The 25,973-nt window shown below is 43.6% G+C and overlaps 1 protein-coding gene across 15 annotated transcripts in view; it reads right to left on the bottom strand.

Annotated features, from left to right (window-relative positions):
* Positions 1 to 25,973, bottom strand: part of RASAL2 (RAS protein activator like 2) — a 313,872-nt gene that overhangs the window by 10,613 nt on the left and 277,286 nt on the right. For 12 of the 15 annotated variants that reach the window (XM_039484239.1, XM_039484235.1, XM_039484236.1 and 9 more), the window contains 9 exons: positions 23,032 to 23,130; positions 21,794 to 22,348; positions 19,248 to 19,392; positions 14,129 to 14,273; positions 12,971 to 13,207; positions 12,069 to 12,270; positions 9,028 to 9,227; positions 7,104 to 7,965; positions 297 to 431 (listed from right to left, as the gene is read on the bottom strand). In XM_039484239.1, the coding sequence (XP_039340173.1) occupies positions 297 to 431; positions 7,104 to 7,965; positions 9,028 to 9,227; positions 12,069 to 12,270; positions 12,971 to 13,207; positions 14,129 to 14,273; positions 19,248 to 19,392; positions 21,794 to 22,348; positions 23,032 to 23,130 (2,580 nt within the window). The remainder of the gene's footprint in view (positions 1 to 296; positions 432 to 7,103; positions 7,966 to 9,027; positions 9,228 to 12,068; positions 12,271 to 12,970; positions 13,208 to 14,128; positions 14,274 to 19,247; positions 19,393 to 21,793; positions 22,349 to 23,031; positions 23,131 to 25,973) is intronic. The other 3 variants (XM_039484238.1, XM_039484232.1, XM_039484234.1) reach the window with 1 other exon arrangement.

Genomic DNA, 25,973 nt, shown 5'->3' with positions numbered 1-25,973 from the left:
ATGCTTTCAAACAAAGCTTGCAACCGTCCCAACATGCTTATGAACCGTATTAAATCTGTGGTCAGAAACCATGCAATGTACTAGCTGTGGGGTAGCCTCTACAGGATGGGGATACAAAAAATCCCTCTTCACATTGGAAGGGAAAACTGTGCTAGTAACAGCTGCATTTGAAAGCATGATTTTGGCACAACAGGGTATGCCATCATTCTGAACAGTTCAGCCTGCTGCTGTGGATAGGAGCTCAGTGGAAGCCTCAGGTCTAAGAGCTCAGGCTGGTGAATGCACACTGCAATTACCTTCTCAGCATGCTTGACTTCATCTTGATGCTGCTCTGTATCCACCTCTTCCTCTTCATACTGCCCGTTATTCAGAACCCATGCAGCTGTCCTTTCCACTGGTGACATTGTGGCTGAGTCCACAGGTGACTGAACCTGGAACAGAGAGGACTGTAAGCATTTGTCAAAGAAATCACATACTGCCTGGCTCTACAGTCAAAGTTACTCAGAGGAGAAAAATGGAGGGAGAAGGCCATTGTGAGTCCAGCAGTATCAAAGGCTCCTCACCGCTACTTTCTTCCAGAGATACTCCAGACACATACTATACTTCAGCCCCTCTAACATCAGTGCATCCAGGAAAAGTTTAATGCAGAAAGACCCCTCTCTGCATTAAACCCATGCACAGAGCTTCCCTTTCCCCTCAATCAAAGTCATTTTTCTAAAACAATTCCATACTCCTTAAGGACAAGAAAGGGGAGTGAAGGCATGCACACAACAGAATCAGACAACACACCCCAGAGTCCAGAAGTACTGTGGTTTAGATCTCTTATAAGGAAGATTAAAGACAGTACAAGACACTTCAGAAAGGAGATGGGCTTACATTTGAAGAGATGACTGTTTGGTGCTTGCTGATATGCTATGTGTTTGCAGATGCACTTTCCTTTTTATGGAAAAAAAATCTTGTTACTGATTGGGTCCTGGCCATGTTCACCTTCCGCTAGCTAGCTTCCTGGTAAGGCTGTCTCAGTCCCCCTCTCACAGCACAAAAGACGAGGAAGTTTTTATTTGTAGCTTGCTTGTGAATGGCAGGTTTGTTACTTTGAAGAAGTGAGGTGCTTAACTTGAGATGCAATTTTTCTTTAATACTTCTGTGGTTCATTGTATTCAAAATGCAATTGTGTGTGTGTTACTGTGGAACTGTATGTAACTCCTCTAGGAGGAGGGAGATGCTAATGTAATTCCTATGGTTATCAGCCCTTGAAACTCCAAGAAAACCCCTTAGGTGAGGTGTTAAGGCCTGCTCCTGCCAGAGCCCATGGTAGGGTTGGGGTGATTTCAGGCAAGCTTATTAATAATCATGTAGGTTCTTGTATGGTCTTTAATGTGTTTTCTCTGTAGTGCTTTTATCTTAAGAATGAAATACGCGTGCATCAAAAGAGCTGTGCGGTACCTATACATGGGGGCAGGCACACTGTTAACCTGCTATGAAGTGAAGATAAGCAGGTCAGCTTGTCTTTGCTAGGAACCAAACAGTGAAGGCAGGGAACTGTCCAGCCTGGAGATACCCCAGTCAGAAGGGAAAGATGGGTGCCCTTATTGGACCATAGGGGAGAATATGGGCACAGATGCCCTGAAGCGAGAGACCAGAATTTCTAAATTCTGGGAAATATTGCTGTTGGGAGAGCAACATTGCTTTATTTCCCCAGCTTCCCTTTTGTGAAACTTGAAAATAAAGTTTCTTTCCTGGCCTGCTTTCCTTTTTCTGTTAACATGGCAATTTGATGCCTTGTTTCGGCAGCAGCATTAAGGACAATACCAGCACATTGCTGGGGATAAGGCAATTTTGTTCTTCTCTATAAATATACCTTCTTATTACCAAGGGTCATTGGTCCTGAGCAGAGAGGCTATGGATAACTACGGCAGCTCTGCTGAAATTTTGGCACTCAAACTCTTCCCTATAAAATGGGCCTAGAGTTACACCACAGAGTGGGCATACTCAGCCAGCACTGATGGAGAGCTGAGGGTGAGGGATCATATTGTATGGTGAAGTGGCTAGTTGTTAACGTGGAGGGGCTTACTCTAGGAAGGAGGCAGTCCTGAGTCAAAGTCTGACCAACCACACGACCTACATCTCCTATGTTACTGCTTTAGACAGACAAGAAAAGAGGACCATTGTGGGCTGGGCTGGGCGCTTTGAGGTGTGTGTGTGTGGAGGCTACTGTAGTCTCTTCCCCACTGGAGCCGTTGCCGATACAGTAGAACCCCTGGAAACCACTCTCACCACTCTCCAGATCAGCAGCTACGTGTGATCCCTTTCGAGCAGCTAAGCGTACTTTCCCACTAGGGCCAGCTATGCGCTGAGAGGCTGTGCTGCTACTGAGGCAGAGTGAGCAACTGTTAGAGACTGGTCAGAGCAGCTGGGCCCTATCAAGGTTCCCAGCCAAAGTCCACAAGCCTGCCACAGGGAAGAGAAGACAAACGGGGGCATAATGTAGTGAGGCCCCAGAAGACTATGCCTTGCAAAAGCTGAGGGTACTCAGCAAGCTGCCACTGTGCAACAGGGGCAGAACACGGGGATCTAGAACAAAGCTCTGGGACTTTTATGTGGAGGGCTTTGGATGCCAAAATCTCCCCATGAATGCAAAAGGGGGTGTCCGACTACACAGATGGACACAGGTGTATGAGAACAGTGTTTATTAGTCACCTTGCCTGGATGGCAACAGAGCACTGAGTGATGTAGTTATCCAGGTCTGATATGAGCGATGGCCACTGGCTTTGCTGGAGGAGTGTAGGTTTTTTTGTTTTAATTTCTTAGTGGAGTAGTGGTAAACTAAAAATATGGGTATCTGAGGAACAGGGGACATTCCCCAACACATTATAACCATTTAAAATCAGCTAAATTATGAGTCCAAATGGGTCAGTGTCCTCCTTTTCATTTTTACCCCTCCTTCTCAAATGCATATAGGCACTTAACTAGCTTCACATACTAAGTAATGGTCTGTAGAATTTCAGATTGTTGCCTCATTTAGTATTTTAAAAAGTGAGTGAGCTGCTGGGGTGAGATCTTGCTTGCTAGGTTTCAGGGAAGCATATTTTATAGGGGAGTTATAATATTTTACAATAAGAGCTTGCTCAGCCTCATATCAGGTCAGACATCCAGGTATGATTTCCAGTTCCAGTCTCTCTTAGGTCTTGTCTACACTGGCAGTTTACAGTGCTGCAACTTTCTCACTCAGGGGTGTGAAAAAACACCCTCCTGAGCACAGCAAGTTTCAGCGCTGTAAAGCTCCAGTGTAGACAGTGCACCAGCGCTGGGAGCTACGCCCCTCATGGAAGTATTTTTTTGTTTTTGTTTTTTTTAAGAGTGCTAAGAGTGCCGTGACCACACAAGCCACGTTAAAGCACTGCAGCAGCAGTGCTTTAGAGTTGCCAGTGTAGACTAGCCCTTGGCTGAGAGTGCTGCCGACACAGTGACTCAGCCATTGGTCTAGGGGATGCCTTAGGTTTGCCAACAATGATATCCTGATTCTAGCAACAAGGAGCCCTGGTAGTGATGGGTGTAGAGCTGGGTCAGAGGGAATTTCAGGGCTTTGACAGAGATGGAGGCCCTCTGTCCGGAAAGAGAGAAATTTGTGGTGGAAAGTTTAATAACCCTCTCGGTGGCAGCATGACTGATATTGCTATTTGTAGTGACCCTACTTTATACATATGCTCCTGCAGTTAGACTCTTCTCTTGACAGTATTTGCTGTGAGACAGAGACAGCAGAGAGAACTTGGACGATGGGCAGCTCTGCCACCAATCAGCACCTCTCAAGAGTAAATACTGTTGTAGCCACTGGGAACTGCTAGAAGGCTTGAAGGATTTTGATCCTTAAAAACAAAATTGCTTTTTATTTTGGTTCTGGAGGGATAAGATCGCACAAGGGTCAGGACAAACTGCATTAACGACCTCCTTCTAGACCTCTGGCTCACCAGCATATCCTTTCAGTTAACCTTTAAACTGAAGAATGGAATATTTTTAGAAATCAAATTCAAAAGCATGAACAGTTAGAACACCCACAAAGAAGCAGGCGGCAAAGGGTAAGATGCAATTTGAAAACACTAACATGAGTCCCAAGAGACAATATTGCAGAAAAGAGGCCGGAGAGGGAAATTTATTGAATACCAAAATATCTCTGAAAATTCTATCCCCCACCTCCTCACTAAATGGAAATGAAAGACAGAAGCGAAGGCCTTCCAGACAAGCAAACAGTCCTGCTCTGTGCTCAAAAAACATATGAAACTTGCAAAGAGGTTGATAATTACAAATACCCACAAAGCAACACTCAGAGAGAACTCACCCAACTTTTTTTTAAGCCATAAAAAGAATTCCACAGTGATATTTGCAATTAAAAATATGCGGTGGAATTTGCTTCAAGAACAGGCTGGCCACTTAAGTCAGAACAGCTCAAGAAGCTTCTCAGTTGTCTGGGATACCAAACAACAGACCAGATTGATATCTGTGACTGAACTGGGAGCAAGGAAACTAACTGTGCTGGTGAAAAGAGTCAGTGTAGAAAAGGAAGGGTGGAAATCTGGGCAGACACATATAACTCAACTTTTATAATCTACAGGGCCAGTGGAAATGTAGTCTGTTGAAGCTGACCATAGCTATAGGCATCAACATGGCTGAAGGATAAAAGAAGATGGTAGATAGAGGAGGAAAGTTTGTGACATCACTTTGACTCTGTTACTGCTAAGCAAGTGGAGGAAACTGCTTTACTTCATAGGAATATGGCGATCAGTACCTCAAGATGAAACAGACTCAAAAGGAGATTATCCAAGGAGTTGTAAACAGCCAACTGGGGATTTCTCAAACATGCAAAGGGCAGTGGCTGTAGGTTTTCCCATGCATGCCCATATGCATGTGTATGTGCTGGAGAAAAGGGTCAGTAATATTTTTTAAAAGGCTGTTTTAAAAACAGCCTATATGGTTCCCCGCACCACTGCCTTCAAGCAAGTGTGTTTATTTTTCTAGCTATTTCCAGTAAAAGGCTTTAAGGAAACTAACTATTTCCAGAGGGAATTCCGATAAGGCACTACTTGCAGTACAAAATGAAGCTACCAGAAGAACGCACACACTGTTTCACCTGGCAGCCGAAGCATTAGAAGAGCAGTCAGTGGATTTCCAAGTACAGCTCCTATTATACTGGGCTGAAGATTCCCCCCACCCCAGCAGTGGTTTAAACATCTAATATATGGTACCATCCAACATACTGTATCTCTCAACCCGCCTATACCCACATACAAGACAAGCACCCAAAATGAGGGATATGCACACAAACGATATAAAAAAACTTTAACATTATGGGATTCATTTCTTTGGTATAAATATCATTGCCTAATAAGCCTGGCTTTGAGATTCAATATTTCTGATTTCAGTTACAGTAGCGAAAGCCAGACACCATATGGTAGTTTTCAAGCACTGATTGTTCTCGGGTTCCCAGATACCAGTATGGGTTTGTCCTGCTTTTTCTCCCATACATTGCTAAAGGCCTTGTCTACATTTAAAAGGGTTTGTTGGTGTAGATACATACTGCTAGAGCGATACCAACAGGCTCTGCAGGTGGAGGTGCAGCTAATTCCAGCAAGCCAGTATAGCTCTACCAGCAAAAGGACTTTTTGCTGTGCTGGTATACGTGGAGTCTGCACTACCAGCTACCATAGCTGTCAGTTAGGGGTGCACTTTTTTTTTCCACACTCTGAATCAATACAGCTCTGCTGACAACATTTCTAAGTGTAAACCAAGCCTAAGCGGTTGTAGCTTTCCCTTGCCACAAGTCCTCACTCGCACCTTTGTGACTTCCAGGATGGGACACTGCAGTGCCCTTTACTTGGACCTACCCGCAAAGACCACCTGGAAGATTCAGCTAGTGCAGAATGCAGCCACCTGGCTCGAGTATTGTGTCAGCATGAGCACATAATTGCTGTTGTCAGAGAACTGCAGTGGCTTCCTTTCTGCTTCCCTGTGCAATTCAAGCGGCTGGTTTTAATATATCCCAGAGCCTCATTTCAAAGGCAGATAAGGTCACTGAATGACAACAATATACTTAGTTTTCATGTAAACTACAAAACTCAAGTACTGAAAAGCAAGGATATTAACAGTTAGGACATCATAAACCTTAAACCGCCTAGAAACGTACTGTTCTAACCTGAGCAGAGAAATGAATACAGGACATCTTCATAAATCAGAGTTAAGGTGGTTGTGCTATGAACTGTTGGGCATTTGTATGGACTATCTAGCTCAATTTCAGTATTTCAGTATTTCATTTTATGGGATACCATTACATTGTACACATCAGTTAAAATATCAGACACTTTTTTGTTCAATACTATATAATTGCTGTTTGTTAAGAACAAAATTGTGTAAGATGAAACGTGCATAATGTTATTGACTTCTGGTAAAATTAAGTATGTGGATTTGCATATGAGGCCAATCAATATGCATTAGACATAGGTAAATATATATTTCTATTAAGTGTTTCCATTTCGTTCATATTCTGATATTATTGATGACAGAGTAGTGGAGGTTGGAGCTAAGGTTGTTGGGTTGTGACGAAATATACATTTCTTTATACTTGATGAGAATATTGCATTTGCTTAGCAGTTGGGCAACATGGATTCTATGCTATTCTAATCGATTCATTTCCCTCCTCTTCAGTAGGCAAATATACTGTAACTCAGCCATCTCAACTGGCTTTTGAAACAAAGCTTTTTGTTCTTGGAATTCTTCAGTTTTTGTTTCTTTGAACAAATTTGTCACTTTTCCTATTGTGAAGGTAAACTGAAAACACAGTTTTTTAAAATCTTAATTTGATTATCTTGTGCTCATTTTATTTAACAAGTGAGAGTTGCTGGCCAAGGTAGTAATGGTAGCAAAGCAAACCACAACCTGTGCCTGCTGCTCCTACCCATTCCAGCCTCTCCTCCCATAATACTAGAATCAGTTCACATTTCTTGTTTCACATTTAAATAAAGTAAGTGGAAAATGCTGAAGTGGGCAGTTTACCTTTGAGAGTTACAAATACAGAGAATGGACAAAATCTGGGAGAAGGACTTTGTTCCTACCTGCTGTGTCTGCTGCCGCTGAATTGCCCTCACTTTGGGGACAGGGCTTTCTCTGGAGGACGAGGACTGCTGCCGCGACCGGCTCCCATTCTGAACTGGCTCTGTCACCATTGCACCTGAAGCTGCTGAGAGGCTCCCTGTGCTCCGCAAGGAAGCGCTATGTGGCAGGGACTGTGGTGCTTTGGCCCTGGCGCCCAACCCAACCTGGTCCATTTTACGGATCTGTGCCTGCCCAGTGCTGTTCTGCCGGGGCAGAGCCATAGGTACATGCTTGTCTGGCACAGTGTGCCGTCTGGTAAAGTCCTCACTCTGTGTGCTGCGTTTGGTGAAGTCCTCCATGCTGCTGTTGCTGGGTCCACTGAGTTTGAAGTCTTCACTGTTACTTTGGCTCCGGGAGCTGGCAGTGCTTAAGTTCTCCAAGCTGGAGTCCACAGAGGCCTTTGGCATTGGTGGAGGAGGGTTGTTCAGCTGGTAAACCGGATTCTGGAAGGCGAGGGGCTGGAGGCTGCCCTGCTGATTCAAGGCTGGGTGCAGTGGTCTCCTTACTTGGGGAGCGCTCTGTGGCGTGCTCTGAGTCTCCCGCAGTTGTTTGATGTTGGCCACCTGTGTTATAGAGAGCTGGCTGCCTGCCAGACGCAAAGGCACATCGTGCAGGATGGATGCATGATCACTGTGAGTTGCATGGGGGTCCTGCAGGTCCATGAGGGAGACGCTACGTCCATTGGGCAGTATGCTCTCCCTCTCGTCCTTGTCTGAGTAAGTCATGCTCTGGGTGGATGCCTGCTGAACCAACAGTAAGGTTTTCCCTCGAAAATACCCATCTATATTTTCCTGGGTTGGAGATTTCAGTTTATGTGAGTCACTGTGGAGCAGATAGGCATTTGGTTAATTTTTAACCAGCTACAACCCCAGTCAATCTGTCCCAAAGATGCCTTTCTTCCTCAATTAATCCCCTTCCCTCTCTCTAAAAAAGCCTCAGGGAACTAGATTATTTCCTTTTGTGAAGCTTTTTACTTTTCTCAAGTCACAATACACACGTCTCCAATTAGTTTAGCTTGAAGAATAAAGCTTTACTTAAGAACTGCCTGACTATCTTCTCACAGGTAAAACTCAAACCATTCCCACTGATTTCTGCCCCCTCGGACATTGCTATTTTCCAGTTAGATTCTAAACCAGTCCAGACTTCATCTCACTCTTCCTCAGCCTCCCAGAACTTTAGGCTATACCTGTTCAATCTGTCTGAACAAGTAATTGCAGGAGTTGCTGAAGGCCCAGAAAGTAGACACATCTGAGACACAAAACAAAGCCTTACACTTGGCAGCACAAAGCATGGACAGATAAACCACTAGGTTGCAAGTTCTCATGCATTTCAGCCATCACCAGGCTTTTTGCTGGAGCTCTCCAGAATTGTAACAATTACAAGGCGAGAAATGTAACACTAAATACAGAACAGATTATTTTTGCTATTCTAATATTTTCATTCTCCCTCAGCCTAACTATAACATGCATTTCTCAATGCTATTGGAAAGGTAATATAATCTCTAGAGTGAGATATTTCAGTCAGCTTTACAGGATTTATATTGAGCTACACATTTTGTTTGTATTTTTCCATCTCCTTGTACTTCACCCAGGTTGGCCAGTGGTATAAGGTTTGGTTTTCAATATCCTAAGTCATTGACTTTAGGCAAACCCCAGCATCCTGGCTAAGTGAAAAGTTTACATGTCTTAGCACTAGTCCTCGTATATCTCAGTGGGATCCTATCCTCCCTACTACAGATAGCAATTCTGAGTCCTAGCACGTACCTAGTTATAAATTTGGGGGGACTATGCTTGGACAGGGGTTCTCTTAACACAATCTTACAACCTGCCTGATCCTACATCCCTTCTGCTTCATATCTTCTCTTGAACCCTGGCTGTTACATACCCGTCAGTGGGGTCCTCGAATATCTTCTGAAGCCCTGAGGAGAGACTGCCACTGACATTTGGACTAGAGCTGTGCTCGGTGAAACGCCGCAGCTGCTGCTGTATTGGCGTAGGATTGGTCATTGACTTGGTGATATCAGCAAGAATGCGAGGGAGGGGTCCAAGTTTTGCCACGGTCGCCTGTAGGAAGGAATTTTCACCCTGATTGGACAATAAGCACCGCGACATCCGCCATTTTTTGATAACGATGCAGAGGGGTGGAGGTTGGAAGGAAGGAGGGTGGGTGTTTGTGTGTGGGTGTGGCAGGACCATAATGCATTGTTACGGAGCAGCGTAACCACGGCGACGAGATGAATGAAGGAGACGAAACAGGGTGCAGCAGACATTGAGGAAAGAAAAGGAAATAGAAAAGAAATTAGGATTGACCCCCAAAAATAAAATTCATGCTCAATAAAACCAAACTATTGCCATTCCAACACAAAACTGTCATGCAAAGCAAACTAAATCCAGGGTGGAGTCAAGTTAAAAACTATAGTAACTACTAATTAATGGGAATTCAGAGACTACAGAATCAGCTAACGGGAGGGAACTTTCCAGGCAAAAGGGGTCATGTGGTAAAAAGAAATGCATGCCAACAGAGAATGGGGGGGTGGGCTGCATTCAGGGGATCCAGGAGAGAATTGAAAGGGTTTGGGGGAGGGAGGTTTCCATTTCATCAGCCTTCTCCTTTTGGCATTCTACACTGATGCCATCTTTTGTACCAAGGTGCTATCAAAAGCTGGGAGCTAACATGGCTTTCACCACTTCAAATGAAATTAAAATTAACGGCATGGAAACTCCAGTAACATTCACTCCAGTGCATGGAAACTCCAGTAACATCCAACCCAATATTTTCATTTCAGCCAGTGACTAGCACCTAGTTATCACCTTGCATCATTACACTTAAGTCTGGCAAGGCCTCACACAACAGCAACTGACCATAAAGCAGAGTTCTACCAACACTATATCCCTGTAGTGGAGGCTGCTGTTCAGATTTTCTGTTCTTCTCTGGAAATCTGCCCCGAGTTTATAAGGTGACTTTGGCATCTACACATTGCCACTGGTAGGGGTGCAAGTAGAGGGTAAGGGAGGTATTGTCACACAGTAAAGCTCATTACAAAGACTACCTTCCTGTGAAAGACAGGTTCCACCCCCCCAGAAACAGGCATCCAATCAGTTGTCTACAGTGGAAAGTTACTTTACACCCGCTTGTTTCTCCCAATTATTTCTCCTTTATTAAAACCTCCAGCTTTTCCTGGTAACTTAATTTATTCCCTTTCCTAGTCCCTGTAATCATTGCCCACAGTGAAGCAACATGGCAGTGTAACATTAACCCTTAATTCCCATTTTAGCACAAACAAAACCCCTTTCCCCAAACCTGTTAGGATACACTGATACAGCTGCACTGGAAAAGAGCACAGTATACGCTGGCTTAATACTGTATCCGCTTCCTGCCTCCACTCCCAAGCCATGTACCACTTATCTGCATTTTGAGAGCAGTTCCGCAGCCCCCAGTAACTATGAGATAAGATCTGATACTGCCAAATTCATAAGTCCAATCCAGTTCTAAAGAGGGCTTTTCCCTTCTTTTTCCTTCTGACAGTGCCAGAAACTTTCAGTCTTTGGGCCAGATCTTCAGTTGAGGTAAACTGGCAATGGCCTGATGTACATGAACTCAGGATCTGCCCAGGTGTGTTCAGGTAGTCATTCCAGTGGCCTCAGGAAAGCAATCTTTGTAGGAGAGATTTTACTGCATACGACATTTAAAGTGCAAAAATGTATGAGTATAGATGGGAAACTGACAAACAAATCCAAAAATCCTTAAACTAAAATGTGTGTTTTTATCTTCATGCATCAAGGGCATTTAGATTTACTCTATTACACCAACACAAATAATTTTATACTGTACCAGTAGGAAATACATCTTTGAATAAATCATTATTTCTCCAAAACTTGCTAGTAACAAATTATTATTAGCAGTTCTCTGCAGACAACTCATCTCCAATTTGAAAAGAAAAGATCTGACAAGTACGGTGTAAATGGAATCTGGGACTGCAGACAACATAATGCGGATTTGAAACTCTGCAGCGTGATGGGAATAGCCAAATGCTTGTAAACATGTAAAAATGGCAAAATCTTATTCAAGAACTCTGCTCCTTGTGTCCGAGTCCTCTCTCTACTTACCAGTTTTTAATTCTATTAGCTCTGAAGAGCCCACATGGCTCGGGAAAAGCAAGCTGGAATCTGTTCTGTCTCATGCATCAGCCAATTTGCCAGCTAAAGACTGACAACAGAATGTCCATTACCCGTGATGATGTAGGTAGCAGAATAGACACAGCCTGGTTTTCAGATCTCAGGAGCTTGCAGTGTTGGCTCTTAGAGAATCAGCTTCACCATGCACAATGTGGGGCATGTAAAAGTACGAATGGGACAGGGGATACATGGGGAACCTGATCTTATGTTAATCTGATCCAAAGCCTGTTGAAATCAGCAGGAAGATTCCCAGAGACAGCAATGGTCTTTGGCTCAGGCCCTTAATGAAAACACTGCTGTTAAACTACTCCAATCTGGGAGGAGGAAAGCCTAAGAAGGGAATGGGCAGCAATGAGTTGTCTCCACTGATATTCCCATTCTCCATCCATGCCGTGCCCTGTTTACCCTGCACAGGTGTGAGTAAGGGAGTGGGTGTTCAGGGAGGCTTCATATCACTGTGCAGAGAACGACACTGAACTCCCAGCCTCTGCAAAGCATTTACACTTGTGCTGGAGCACAACTACCTTGCACATCCTGTTCAAGGCCTCACAGGTCTTGCAGGAGCTAGGCCTTGATCTGGAATCATTTAAAGGATAAATGCCACAGTCACATACTTTTCTAAAGAGTTACTGAATTTTAGAAAGTTCCCCCTAAAATAGGACTTGGCTGCTCCTTGGGCATTTCCTGGTGTTGACAGTTGCTATGGTACCATTGCAGAATCCACCCTCCCAGCCCTTGGGCCTGCTTTACCTTATCAAGTTGGGACACAACCTCCCATAATAGCGAGTGCAAAACTGAGAGCTCCCTGCCCAAGTCAATGTAGCCTTCAAACCCAGGGGTGTTTGAGATGGTGTCCGGGTTAGAGATCTCCAGCAGAAAGCGCTTCATTCCCCCCCATTCATGTTCCAGGAAATCATTCATGAAGGCCATGTACTCCTCTTTATTACCAAACCTAGAGAGAGAGAGAGAGAGAGAGAATGAATGAATGACCTCCACACAGAATACAACAGATAAGTGTTCAGAGAATTATTCTAATGCTTTCCCCTTCATCTTTCTTCCTGGGGTAGGAGAAGAGAGAAGAGGGGCAAGTGATTGAAGAATCCCACTGCTTTGCTTGACTCATCTGGGTACTAACAATCCACTGTTCATATCACTGGGTGACAGGCACCACCACCTCCCCCACATACACTACCCATTTTGGAGACTCTGGGCATGTCCTTTGCATCATTCCTTTGGCTGGGAGTTTGGATAAAAGGAGTTACCACCTTCAAGTAACTTGTATTGAATTCTACTTGTATTCTTTATATGAGATCAAATGAAAACCAAAGTGTGTATGTACTTACACAGAAAACACCTAACTCTGTTCTCAGTTACAACAGTTTACACCAGTGTCATTTTACTGACTTCAGTGACTACTCCTGAAAACAGAATCAGGTCGACAGCGTACACGTCAGTACTCTTCTTGGTTTATGTACGCAATATGTGGGTGGAAAAGCATCCTCCCCATTCCAAGTTTCACACAGTATTCCTAGGATTTAGTTTTAGAATTGCATTTGCACAGAGCTCTCCTTTCCTTTCCTCAATAATATGCAATGAGACTGAGACCCCTGAACATTTTGTTGTTTCAGGGCTAATATGCTACTGCCACCTACTTAGCAAAATTGGCGAGGTTCTGAATGACTTTAGCAATGAGTGTCAGAGTGCGAGATGTCCGGTCGTCAGGATACTCCTGCATGAGACTGAAGAGACTAGGGGACATGATAGCCGGGCACAGGAAACGGAGGAAGAGTGAGGCACTGATCAGGCGTTCACTGATGTCCTGCTTGCCCCGACTGAGGCACTTCTGCTTCCAGGATGCAAACACCTCCTTCAGCTCACGAGGAAACACACTGCAAACAATTAAATCAATCAATAAAATGACAAAGGTGTGAAATGTAACAGGTTGAACTGACAGCCTGTCACAGGAAATACAAAACCATGCAAAACAGAAACGCTGGCTATTCTGTTATTTCAGCCCAGCAAATGTTATTAGGTTTCTAGTCTTAGCTCCCAGATCACCATTTTAGTTGGTACACTTAAGTATTATTCAAAGCATTCCTCTAGAAGATATAAAACTAAATCCTTTTCAATCACTTAGATTTACAGGTTAAGAAATGTTCATCCCTAGTTTGAAGTGAATGGCAAATTGGTTTGTAAAAATTCAGACACACTGAACTGTTGCTCATTTCTATAATTGGACTTAAGATTTTGAATGCTTTAACCTTTTTTTTTTATTGCTTTTCATTAGATCTGGCCTGAAGCAAAAAAGCCAGTATTTCAACATTTCCAGCTTGATCAGAAGTCAACACTAATAGAAACTCCTGTGAAGCTTTTTCCCTACAATATAATTTCCAGACCACTTTTGCAGATCAAAGAGGTCTGAAAAACATTTCATATAAGCATCCAAGCTATCAGCTGCTTATTCAAATTGAACTTCTGAAGTTTAGTCTTCAAGTTACCCCATTGATTCAATCATCATTCACTATATCTCCATTGCCACAGTAAATATTTCAAGGGACATTGCCATATGATACAGTACTTAGGACTGAGTATGGTGTCAGTACTGCTTGTTTGGACGGAACTTCTCTCTGCGATGTTGTGTAGAGAGTGGTTAGCCACAGGAACCCAAGCTCCTATAACATATGGAAGTATATTTGTCCTCGGTCACAACTGCTGCTTTCCCATATTTTGGAGAGAGAGGGATACTATTTTTGCCTTTCCTAACCAAATGGTCAAACCAAGTGGCCAATGAGTGAGAGGCAGGTGCTCACCAGTAGGAGTTGATAATCTTGCAAAAGGCCAGCTCACAACACATTTTCAGGTTGCTCTGATGATCAGTTAATTCACTGGATGAACATTTGCTGGGATCGACTTCACAGTTCTCATCTGACTCATACAAAGCCTTGATGAATTCCCCTGTAAGGGAAGAGGGTTACAAACAGTGGCAATTATGGAAAAGTCTTCTTGATGTATCTTTAAATCCTGTTTATGCTTCTCCTCGGCAACTGCATTTTCTGCACCCAGCATCTGCAGTGAGGTAGTCTCCAAACACCAGATGTGGAGTGCATGACTCCTCATAACTGTTTTCAAACACAGGATTTGCCATACCAGATCAGGCCATTGGTGCTCTAACCAACAGCCGAGGCTTCAGAGGAAGGCAAATCCCGCTCGTCTCCCCTCCCAAAATAATGAATCTAGCCAGCTGTGCAACTGCTGTACATTGGGGGGCAGGGAAGATGAGAGGGAGAATTCCTTTCTGACCCCTGCAAGATATCAGCTTACACCCTGAAGAATGATTATCCTTACCTCTTTTTGCATAAATACAAATGTTATTAGCGATCATAAAATTATCCATCCCTTTAAAATGCAAAGCCAGGCGACTTATCTTTGTGACCTTCTCTGGCAATGAATCTGACAATACAGTAAATTTAGAACTAATAAAAATAAAAAGTATTTTAATTTCATTGAGTGTCACCTGGTTCTTGCGTTATGAGACATGGTAAAAAAGGAGGATTCACCAGGTTTCACTCTGTTGTTTGCAACTGTGAATAATTCAATCCAGGTTAACTAATCCTGGTTTATGCAGTCTCTTGTCAACCTTACATCTTGCGGAATCTTTGCTGCCTATTTCTAGAGCTTTTAAATTTCTACCCTCTCTTTCTTAAAGTGAGGCAATTGAAATTGGACACACAACTTCAGACTGGGCATGGTGCCCTCCATGGGCCCTCCATTGGTTGATATTCTGTAATGTCAGTGTATTTTCTACTCTCTCTCATATGGACTCCAGCATACTCATTACTTTTTAAACTGCTGCTGTGCACTGGGTATCTTCCCTTATCTGCTTAATGATTCAGTGACTCCTGAGCTGTGTCCTCAGAAGATGTTCCCAGTTTGGAGTTTATGCCAGGAGGACTGTCTGTGCAAAAACTGTTGTTTAAGAAACAAACAAAAAACCTCAAAACCAAACCACCAATGGCTTTGCAAGCAGGACAGGTAGTACATTTACCCAAATCTTTTCACCTCCACAAATTTTTGTTCATGTGCTTGAGTATATAACCTTACAGCCAACACCTGGTCATGCTGTAATTATTCTGAACAAGTATTCATAGTTCATGGGAAAATCCAGTTTAGAAAATTTTGCTGGTGCCTGAACCCTGGGAAGAAACGGAACCTACAACTTCCTGAAATGAGTCTGTTCACAGTGTACTTTGCCACAAGGGGTTGAAATTGGGCCATTAAAGGATTGATTAGTGGGCAACTTCAAAAGCACAGAGTAAAGCTGTTAGGAGCATTATTCTCTTCCAATAGGAGAAGTGAAGTATCAGAAATCAGCATTTCACAGCAGAAGGAAGGAGATTCACTCTAGTAAACAGCAATTCTATAGTATAATCAGAACAAGTACGTTTGGCTGATGAACAACAATTTGATAAAAAACGAATTGGTTATTTTTAAGATAATCTGGGCTCCACTACAGAAAAATTATGCGGAGGGAAGGCAGTTTAGTATTATTTGCTAAGTTAAGCGCTCAGCACCACTTCTGGGTAAGCAAACTCTGGTTGGAACAATAGTTTCCCAAATCATTTTTTATGCACTTGTAACTTGTTCTCAGTAGTCCATAGCCAGATCCTAACCATGTATTAAAATGTGCTTGTAGGTATACTATACACTTAATACTGAATTCAGCGTGGTTAATTTGTTTTGCACAATATGGAATCTAACAATGTATTGTGTGACGCATTTAAAACTAGATAAATATATCTTCAAGAGCCATCTTGGCCTAGGCTGACGTAACAGGTCTTTTTCCATCTCTAACTTCTATGATTCCCAATCTTATCGCTTAGCACTAGTGTCCAAAACAATGTATAAATAGTCATTAATTTAAAAGTATCCATGTAGTTACTGCACATTAATGGACTCTCAGTCAAATGTAACATATTGAACCAAAAGGTGATAATTAAATCTGCTGGAAGACAAGGCATCAAGTAAAATGCTGCTTGCCTCCATGTACTGGGCTAGACTCTGCCACCCTTACTCGTGTTGAGTAGTGCCTTAAGGTTCTACCCAGTGAGTAAAGCTGGCAGAATTAGAAAAGATATACACAATACACTCAAAATACACATAATCACATCTCAGATTCTGACTTGAGAAACTGACTAATCTGGCCAACCACTTAACACCTGGATGACTGGCCAGTTTCCAGGCCACTAGGGAGGAGGGCTGGGTCTCTTGGAAGGAGTCAGTTCTGACATGATTTAACCTGGCCTGCATCAATTTCCAATCTCTCCCTAAGCCAAGAAACAAGAGGGGAAAAGTGGCTCACCTTGGGCAGGAGAAGAACCAGAATACAGCTGGCAGTGCCTCCTTGTAGGGAGGCTGTCCATTTACTGGGAGCTGTGCGCAATCTAAGTTGCAATGGGTATGTCTACACAGCAGAAGAAAAACCCACAGCTGGCCCGTGCCAGCTGACTCGGGCTTGCTGGGTTCAGGCTAAGGGACTGTTTCATTGCTATATAGATTTCTGGGCTCAGCTGGAGCCCAATTTGGGACCCTTCCACGTCTACATGGCAGTGAAATAGCCCTGCAGCCCGAGTCGGCTGGCATGGACCAGCTACAGGTGTCTAGTCACTGTGTAGACATCCCCAATGTTGGGATAGCACTTGTAGCTGGGATTACTTGTTTGGCAGTAGCATGTGGAGGGGGGGGGGGAAGGGAGGAACGGCACAGAGCCACCAGTGTCTCTGTACAGGTAAGACAGGTAGACAAGCAGGATGAGTCTGCTAGGCTTGCTGGGAGGGGTAAGCTAGGAAGCAGGAAGTTGAGGGGGCTGGGGTGAGTGCTGCTGTGGGGATGCAGGTGGTCTGGCCTAGTAGAGCAGGAGTCAGGTCTAGTGGGCAGAGCAGGTGTCCAAGTTGGGGAATGGCACCAAGGGTCAGCACCAGAGTCAATTTCTAATTACCAGAGTCAGGGGTCGAGCCAGAGTCAGCAGCAAGAATCGATGCTGAGGGTCAGGGCTGAGGTCAGATACCAAAAGTCAGAGCCAAGGGTCAAGCCAAAGTCAGTGTCGGAGGCCAGGGTTGGAGCCAGGACTGGTCACTGATGGTTGGAAGTGAGGTGTAAGGGCAGGAACTAGAGGAGAGGCAAGGATCAAGCACAGGGATGGAGCACAGTGGGAACAGGAGTGAAGACATGAGTGAGACAGGGGTGGAGCAGGAATCAGGAACAGGGTTGGGTGCAAGAACAAGCAAGGTCCAATGTAGCCACAAGAAGAAATCACCTTGTTGCTTGGGCAAGCTTTCTGTGCCACCTTCTGGCTTAAATAGCATGGTTGGAACAACTGGCAGAGCTGGACAATCCTCCAGTCAGGGCTCCCGTGGATGGTGCCTTGACTGAGGCTATAGTCCTACTAGTGTCTTGGCCCACCAGGTTTCAGCAGACCTTGGGTGGAGGACAGGATGCAGTTGCTGTCTGTGGACTCCTAGGTCTGGGTTCGAGACCTGGGACATCACAAGAGCAAGAGCTAAGCATGTAGGCTGAGATGAGCAACTGGAGAACAACTGATTCTGTTCTTTTCCCTGAGTAAAGAGCACTTCAAACAAGCATCCTCAAGGGGTCCCCGGAACAGCTTGAAGCAGGTTCTCCTGGTTTGTGATGCTCACTAGCCTCACAACCTCATTCTCTCCAGCTGGCCACATGTAACCCTAAATATTTCTGTTTGCATCTGGTGCAGGATTAGAAGGTTAGGGTGGGATTAAGAGAAATATGACTATCAGGGTATTGAATTAATTGCTTAAAAGCAGAGGTCATGACCAAAGCTTGTGACTCATAAGGCCACGCTGGAAATTTGCCAGTAACTCAATGCTGCACCTAATGTGTATGCAAATTGTCAAATCTTTATTATAATACATACACGCACCCAACCCTAATACCGGCTTGGACTTGTACCTTCCTTGACAAATGAACAGGAACAGCTTGGTTGGAGGTTCCCCAGCAATAAAATCCAGTGGAAGATCAGCTTTGCCCTCAGCCTCACACCCCTAGGTGCATATCAGTTTTCAGGTGGGACTTTGGGCTGCCCTGCTGTATGGAACATCTTCAACATTACGGTTCCTTTCCCCCACCAAAGGGGCTATGCAAGTTTACGCAGAACGCTACTGACCCTTTCTTGAAATTTCCATTTAGTTTCTTTCATCTGGGATTATACGTGATACTGGATTCACCAGCAATGTCCAGATGCAAAGTTTATACAATGCAAAGGCACTGAACTTCATCTATGTTGTCAGTATCTTTCCTAGTTGTTAGATTATCAAAATCACCTTTATCTCTATTCACATACTCCATAATCATAAGGAAGAGATATGACATTTAAATCAATAAATAGAATCAAGGGAAAAGATGGTACCTAGAAAAATGTAGAGCACTGGTATGAGATAACCATTAAACGGGACACCTTAATCCACACAGAAGTGAGTGTGAACTTTTTCCAGCTGCTGCAAATCTTAGGAGCCAAATCTTGTTTCTGCGCTCCATAAACACATAGGGCCCAGATGCAGCAGAACCAGTGAGGTTCTACTGCACATGGTGAGAGAGCAGCATTTCAGGAGTACATGCAAGGGACATGTCACAAGTCCCCTAGGTGAAAGATCCCTGTGCTGCTGTATGCACTGGCTGAGGCCAGTGGATCTGGTGCTATGTGGTAAGGGGCCTGGATCTCAGTACACGGGGTTCCAAGAGCCACAGAACCAACTCCAGCCTTGAGGCTGGAGTAGCAGTCAATGCATTTCCCACCAGGATACTCAAAGCACAGCCAAGTTACTTGGCGGATTGCTCTGACAGTATTTGGCTCTAGGTTCTGTGAAAGAGAGAGAGAGAGAGAGACTGGAACTTTCTTACCTAGTGCATCATGAAGATACTTCTGTCCTACCAGCTTTAGGTACTCCTCAATGGCTTTGGTGGCAAGCGTATTCTCCCTGAAGATCAAAACATCATGCTCCCCACAGCGATCTACCTCAGACATCACCAGATCGGTCAAGAAGTCCTGAGGGAAAAAGTCCAGCAGGAATAAGGTTTACTAACCAAACCGAATCATGCTATGCTCTTTAAACGACTTTAGAACCCAGATGGGAAGAGTAAAAGGAGCCCTGCACTCATCAAAACAGGATGAGAGGATAATTGAACTGAAGTGCCTGGCCTCGGGGAAGGCATGCAAATATTACAGCACTGGGGACTATACAGATTAGCTAGAATAGCAGCTGGGACTGGTGGGTAAAATTACAAAGGTGGAAGCAAGCCTCTAAATAAAAAATCCCTACAACCAAGCTTTTTTTTGACATTTTATGATACACTCACTCCTCCATGGCTGACATGTTACAATCATGCTTTACTGATGCATGTTAGAGATAACTACCTGTGTGATTCCCTGCTATCCAAACTCAAATATCAGGAGGAAAGCAAATCCAACTTTTTACTGAATACAGGAATTTTATTAAGAAGGATTTAGACCAAGGAAATTAATGAGCATAAAATGGGCTGGGGATTTGGGAGACAAAGTTAGCACTCCTACTATGCCTTGATTTAGCATTGTGTTGAACTGCATTCAGGCTATCAGGCAGGCCAGACAGAACAAAGGGCAAGACTCAAAGCAGACTGCAAGCTCCTAATACAGGACCCCGTCCTGCAGTGGTGATTAAATTCCTCAGCTGCTTACTCCAGCAGGAACTGAGGGCACTCAGCATCCCACAGGAAGCAACCAGCCCCTTCCAGAATCCAGCCTCAGACACTGTAAGGATCCTGGGGGCAGAGACCAAATTTTTGTTTGTTTTCTACATATTTTAACACCCCATCAAGCCTCCGTGAATAATACAACAGAAGCTTGCTAATCTGCAGAAAAAAAAGGGGCAGCCTCTCACACATCCCTAAAATGCTACTTCACAAAATTTACTGAAGCACATTACTAGTATACTAGGAAGTCTCCAATAACTACAATCAAACTACATTACCCTTGCTTTATTGGTATTTACTTACCTTTTATTTTTCTCTAAAAATTGGAAACAGTTTTCCCAATCAGTGTAAATTAGTGAGATTCAAGTGTAACAACAATATAACAAAATCCTGGATCGCTCACTTGAGAGCTCCAGGTTGTAATATCCTACATCGTAAGATTTCACCAGTACGTTAGAATCCAAAATACAAGCACTACAAAGGTAGAGCTTTAACACGCTAATTTACTGATCTGTTGCAAGGAACGCTGAAGGAATCTGGAGATGGCTTGCCAGAATTATTACAGTTCAATGCTACAGGAGCTACTCTAGCTGTAAACTGCTCTAGATCAGACAAGCAAATGATATTGTTTGAATTCTCATCACGCTTGGTCATAAAGGACATTCTATCGAGAGGGACATGTGCCATGGAAGATGGTAAATATAGTGTATAAAAGTTAAAGGATTATGTAAACATTCCCGTCCACACACAACACCTGGCTCATCCAAGTTTGGCTGTGCTTTAAAAACTAAGGGTAGCTGGTACAGCTGGGGGTCATAGAGGCTAGAGCTCGGGCACCACTTTCACTCAGGCTGGTAATCTACCTGCTTTGCAGTGACAAAGTGACCCCTTGAGCAGGATAGTCCTCTAATGTCTTCCCACAATGCCCCGCGTACCCAGAAGGACAGACAAGTTGGGATACAATCATAGAGCAGCTCAGCTTATTGCACATGAAGAACCATGGGATATGCCCGAGAAGTCTGAGCGACACACACAAGTGAGTGCAGCACCAGTGTGAGGATGCAGCAATGCGGGTATGGCTTTTCAGGGTGGCTACTCACAATCCAGCTAGGCTAATCCAAGTGCTAATCACCCATGTTAACTGTGGTGAATCCTTGCTGTGTTCACTGTTTATAAGACACGTTGACAAAATTTTATTTGCAAGCTTCTTGATGCTACAGTGTTCATGGTGCATCACCTATCTAGCAATGCAGGAAACAGTTCTATGTACTCAAGGTACAAACGTAACATTCTGTGATGGTAGGATGCTAGGAAGTCCTTCCACCTACATGGCTAATGTTTTAACCCTGCAATAATTATCTCCTCTAAGTGTCTATATCTAGCTCATTGAAATATATTTGCACTTACAGATTCTACTTCTGCCTTTGGTAATGTGTTGCACACCTATATTGCCTTCCTTTTATAAAGGATTTGCCCACGCTCATTCTGCTTTGCTTTACTTCGCTTCCCCTCTACAGCCTCTCCCCCGCTTTGGTAGTGTTCCCCTCCTCTAACTCCCATCCCAGGGCTGTACACCCCTCATACTAGTTCCGTCTTAATCTCTATTTAAATTTATGCAAACCCAGCCTTCCTAGTCTGTGAATTTTTTTTTTTTTTAAACCCACGAGAAATGCTTATGAGCCTCAGGACTCATTGTGACATGTTCCTTCTGTTCTTACCTTGGCTCTGCCAGTGCTTTGAAGAATGTGCACCAAAGCACAGGCCATCTCCTCCTTGTTCCTCACGCTGATCACAGGCTCCAGCACTGAGCACAGCATGGTGTAGTTGTTAGTAACAAACTCTGCAAATTCTTTGTACTGTTCCATGGGGAGGATGGTGATGGTCTGGTATCGGGACTTGATCCGAATGGAAGGCCCCCCTGATTTCCCTTTATTGGGGGTAGGTGTGCTGACTGGGTACCACTTTTCCACAAACTGACGGCCAGTCACACTGGCCATGGGGATGTTGACCAGTCCTACATAGTTATTCTTGTCTTTTTTCTTCTTCTTCTCCACATCCTTATAGATGTGAACTGTGATGCTATGGAGGGGCGGGAGGCCATAGAACTCAAAGTGTTCGCCCCAGAAGATGTTGTCTGCTTTTGTTTTGCTGGTGGTGCGGGCAAACAGAGTGTCGTCAAGGCACAGCTCACAGAAGTATTTCTTCTTGGGGGCCAAGTCCTTGGCCTCAATGATCCAGAGACGGAGCACATTCTCGGCTCGACGGCAGTTGTCCTGTGCAGAACAAAGAGCTCAGTGTTGATTTAGAGAAAGTGATGAGGAAAAAGAGCATTTTCTTTTCAAACAGAAAACACTGCTCACGCAATAAGTGTATTTTATACATCGCTACTTGATCACCTTTGAATCAATTTGATCAAATTGGTTCAGAACACAAACTTGCTCTTCGCTTCTGCCATTAAGAAGCTGGCAGATTCATAAAATTTCTGGTAACTCAGTAAAAAAAAATGTTTTTGTTTAAAAACACAGACAGAAATCACTCTGTTACCAAGAGCTATCCCCTCTATTGGGCTATGATGCTCTGTATCCTTGCTCCTGGGTCACACTTTAGAAGGAACTCAATCTAAAGCCTAGCAACCAGACGCTTCGCCTGACTGACAATAGTAGTTCCTTGATCAGTCTCATTGAACAGAAGTTCTGAGAGATGAGGATCAGGAGGCAAGATAACAGGAATATATTAGTTAAAGGTTTAGCCTATTGCACTTAATATAAAAGTGGTGCCTGGTAGGTTTTGGTACACCAAGAGTGGCCTCCTTCCTCACTAGCTACTTTGGTGTGATCAACCTAATTAAATAGGCGAGCACCTCTGTGATGGTTTGATATGTCATCTGGACAAGAATCCAGTCATGTCATGTACATTTTACTGGTGTTAATGTTCTTGCAGCTTCCTCTTCTGTTACCTTGTTAGGCTGCACTGTCCTGCGTAGGTTTTCCATCCACTTGTCTCTCTCTGCTGCAGAGGAACAACTGAAACATTTACTGCCGCTGGAGTAGGTTACCTGAAACACAAACAATAGGTCCAGTTTTGGTAAGACAGCAAAGCAGAAAAAGGAGCAAAAGTCATAGGTGATTTTCAAGCATTGAGAGCAAATATGAAAGAGGCAGCAAAATATGGGAGCGGGATGGAACAAGCCTGAAAAGGACACAGAGTGCAGAGAAAAAAAACACCTCAGCTCAGATGGGTATAAAACTGAAGGGGAATACACTGTTCTACCTAAATGTTCTGAGAGACTGTAAAATAAGGATGTAGTCAGCAATTTGAAATTTGTGCACATGTTAACTGAACTGCAGCCTCTAGATACTTGCAATATCCCCTTAAGTCCCCAAGGCAGACAATCTGATCATTAACAGAGCAGGTGTAGCAAGAGAGAGAGTCACATGTTGATGAAAGGTCTGATGCCCAAAAATCCCTGCTGGATGTCACTGGAAATACTGTCTTCAGGAAGCTAAGAAGTGCACACTCTGGGTACTATACACATCAATGGGCTGAAACAGCCAAAATGTTTGACTCTGCTTTTGGAAGAGACACCACCACTTGGAGCAAAACTGATGCTAGCTCTGTTTGTGCATATTAGGAGACAGTCGCATTTTGCTTTAATTTTTATTTGGCCTTGCCAGCTCTCCCTGTTCTTCCCATTCAGATATATGAGCATGGGCAAACCACTTTAAGACTAAATTTTAGCACTACATTTTGCATTTGTTTTGCCAGCTGTCTTCCATCTATCCAGGAAGATTGAAGCAGAATAGGAAATGCTTTCAGCCAATGGGCTATGTTGTGACTATTGAGCCTACAAAGTATACTTCTATTGTGAGCTCAGATGTAAAAAGTATGTGAAAGTTCATAAGATGTTACAAAAGCCATGAAAAGTAGGTCAAGTTGTTTATAATTCGGAATGCTGTAACAAGTGCAAAAGAACCAGACAAAGAAGATTGATTAATCTAAACCAAAAAGGCCATGTTGATATAATCCAAAGATTGTTGAAATTATGCTTGCTAAAAACGGAAGATGTGGAACCAGACTTAATAGACCAAAATTGGTGTGACGGATATGAGGCCTAGCAGGTGGACAAAATAACGAGGGAGATGAACTATGACACCCGCTTTTACCCTTTCTTAAAGAGACTGAAAAAAGACATGATCAGCTCAGCTCAGTTCTCCCTCTCATATCCCATCCCACCTGGAGTCCCAGCTTATCCCCCGAACTGCCAGCACTGCAACTCATCCCAGCTCACCTTGACTCATCTAAAGGACTTTCTTCCTGAGAGGAAGGCCTGCTGGCCTTAATCTTGTTCAAGGTACTTTATTTTCACCTGTGAGTGCTGAAAGTCATCACATGATTGTGACATCCAGTCCTCAAGCCCATTAGCAGGGATATATAATTGCCAGCATTGCAGGGGCATGTAAGATCCTGCATCATTTCCCCTTCCTTTGTTGCAGCGATTCTCAATCTTTTTTACTGGTGACCCCTTTCACATAGCAAGTCTCTGAGTGCGACCCCCACCCCCAATCAATTAAAAATGTTTTTAAATATATTTAACACCATTATAAATGCTGGAGGCAAAGCAGGGTTTGGGGTAGAGGCTGGCAGCTCTACCCCATGTAAGAACCTTGCAACCCCCTGAGGGGTCCCGACCCCCAGTTTGAGAACCCCGGCTTTGTGGTATTATTTTATGCCCTCCCTTCTTTTCTCCTATTCTCTCTCTCACCCTCTTGGCTTTTCATCGAATCCTGAAGTCAGCTATATGTTGTATTCATCCAAGCCTGCCTTGTCTATGAAGAAAATATCCAGTAAAATGATGTCCCTGACCAGATCGTAAATTGGGATCCAAGTAGCAGGTGTCATGGTTGACTTGCCGGCCAAAAGCACCCTCTTGTAACTAATCAGCAAAAGCTTATTTCACCCATCTTTTCTCCTCTGCCTTGTGTCTATCTGTTAAGCCCAGGATAAGTAAATGCACTCTACACATCAAGGCTGGAGTAAAATTAACCCTTTCCTTTTCATCAAAGAAAAGTTGTTCTGAAAATAAGAGACTGATCTTTTGCCTCCAAAAGGAGAAAGGCTTTAAAGGTTTTGACTAAGTTTGTTTTTGCATAATCACTCAACCTGAGTTTCAATACAAATGCTTGCTTTGATTTCTTGTTCCTTCTTCTGTTTAATCAATAAACTTTTCATTTGAATAAATGCTTTTGGGTGTTTGTCAAGTTACTGAGTAAAACCAAGGCCTCTGTTTAAAATAACCCCAAACCTACCTATCTCTGTTTAATGTTGGACAGTGAAAGAGATTATAGATACCTTTAACTCTTTGGGCCTTTGAGATCAATATCCACACAACAGATACAATTTAGATAATGCTTTCCCAGCCAGATACTACTCTGAAATGAGTTGGAACAGCTTTTGAACATGTTCCCTTAAGGAAAAGGGATGAGACTAATATATTTGGAGTTCTGATAGAGCAGTTTTCAAGGTAGCAAACAGATCTTTGTGTCAGGGATTTAGACACCTGGAGCCATATTCATCCCAGGCATAATTCCACTGAAGACCAAGTGGGCCCATGACGCGGTGTTGAGCGTGATGGCCTTGAAGTAGGACTTGATAATATGTTGTTCATTCTGTCAACTTTAGACAGGTGTTTTAGGTAGGGTTTATCCAATTTAAAAGCACACTTATGTAATATAACTTTAGTATCCTTCCACTAACTTTACAGACCTTTCTAACTTAGAGGCCACTTTCTTCACATGGTATGTTGGTAACCAAGATCAGCCGCGGTGCTGTTGCTAACAGCCCCATAATATGAATGCAGGGAAGCGAGGGAGAAGGCCAGTGGGCAGCAGAAGCCCTGAG

This window comes from Mauremys reevesii, linkage group 8 (genome assembly GCF_016161935.1).
Source record: "Mauremys reevesii isolate NIE-2019 linkage group 8, ASM1616193v1, whole genome shotgun sequence".
Classification (NCBI taxonomy): domain Eukaryota; kingdom Metazoa; phylum Chordata; order Testudines; family Geoemydidae; genus Mauremys; species Mauremys reevesii.
The sequence above is the reverse complement of the archived record's forward strand: the minus strand, read 5'-3'. Positions and strand labels throughout refer to the sequence as shown.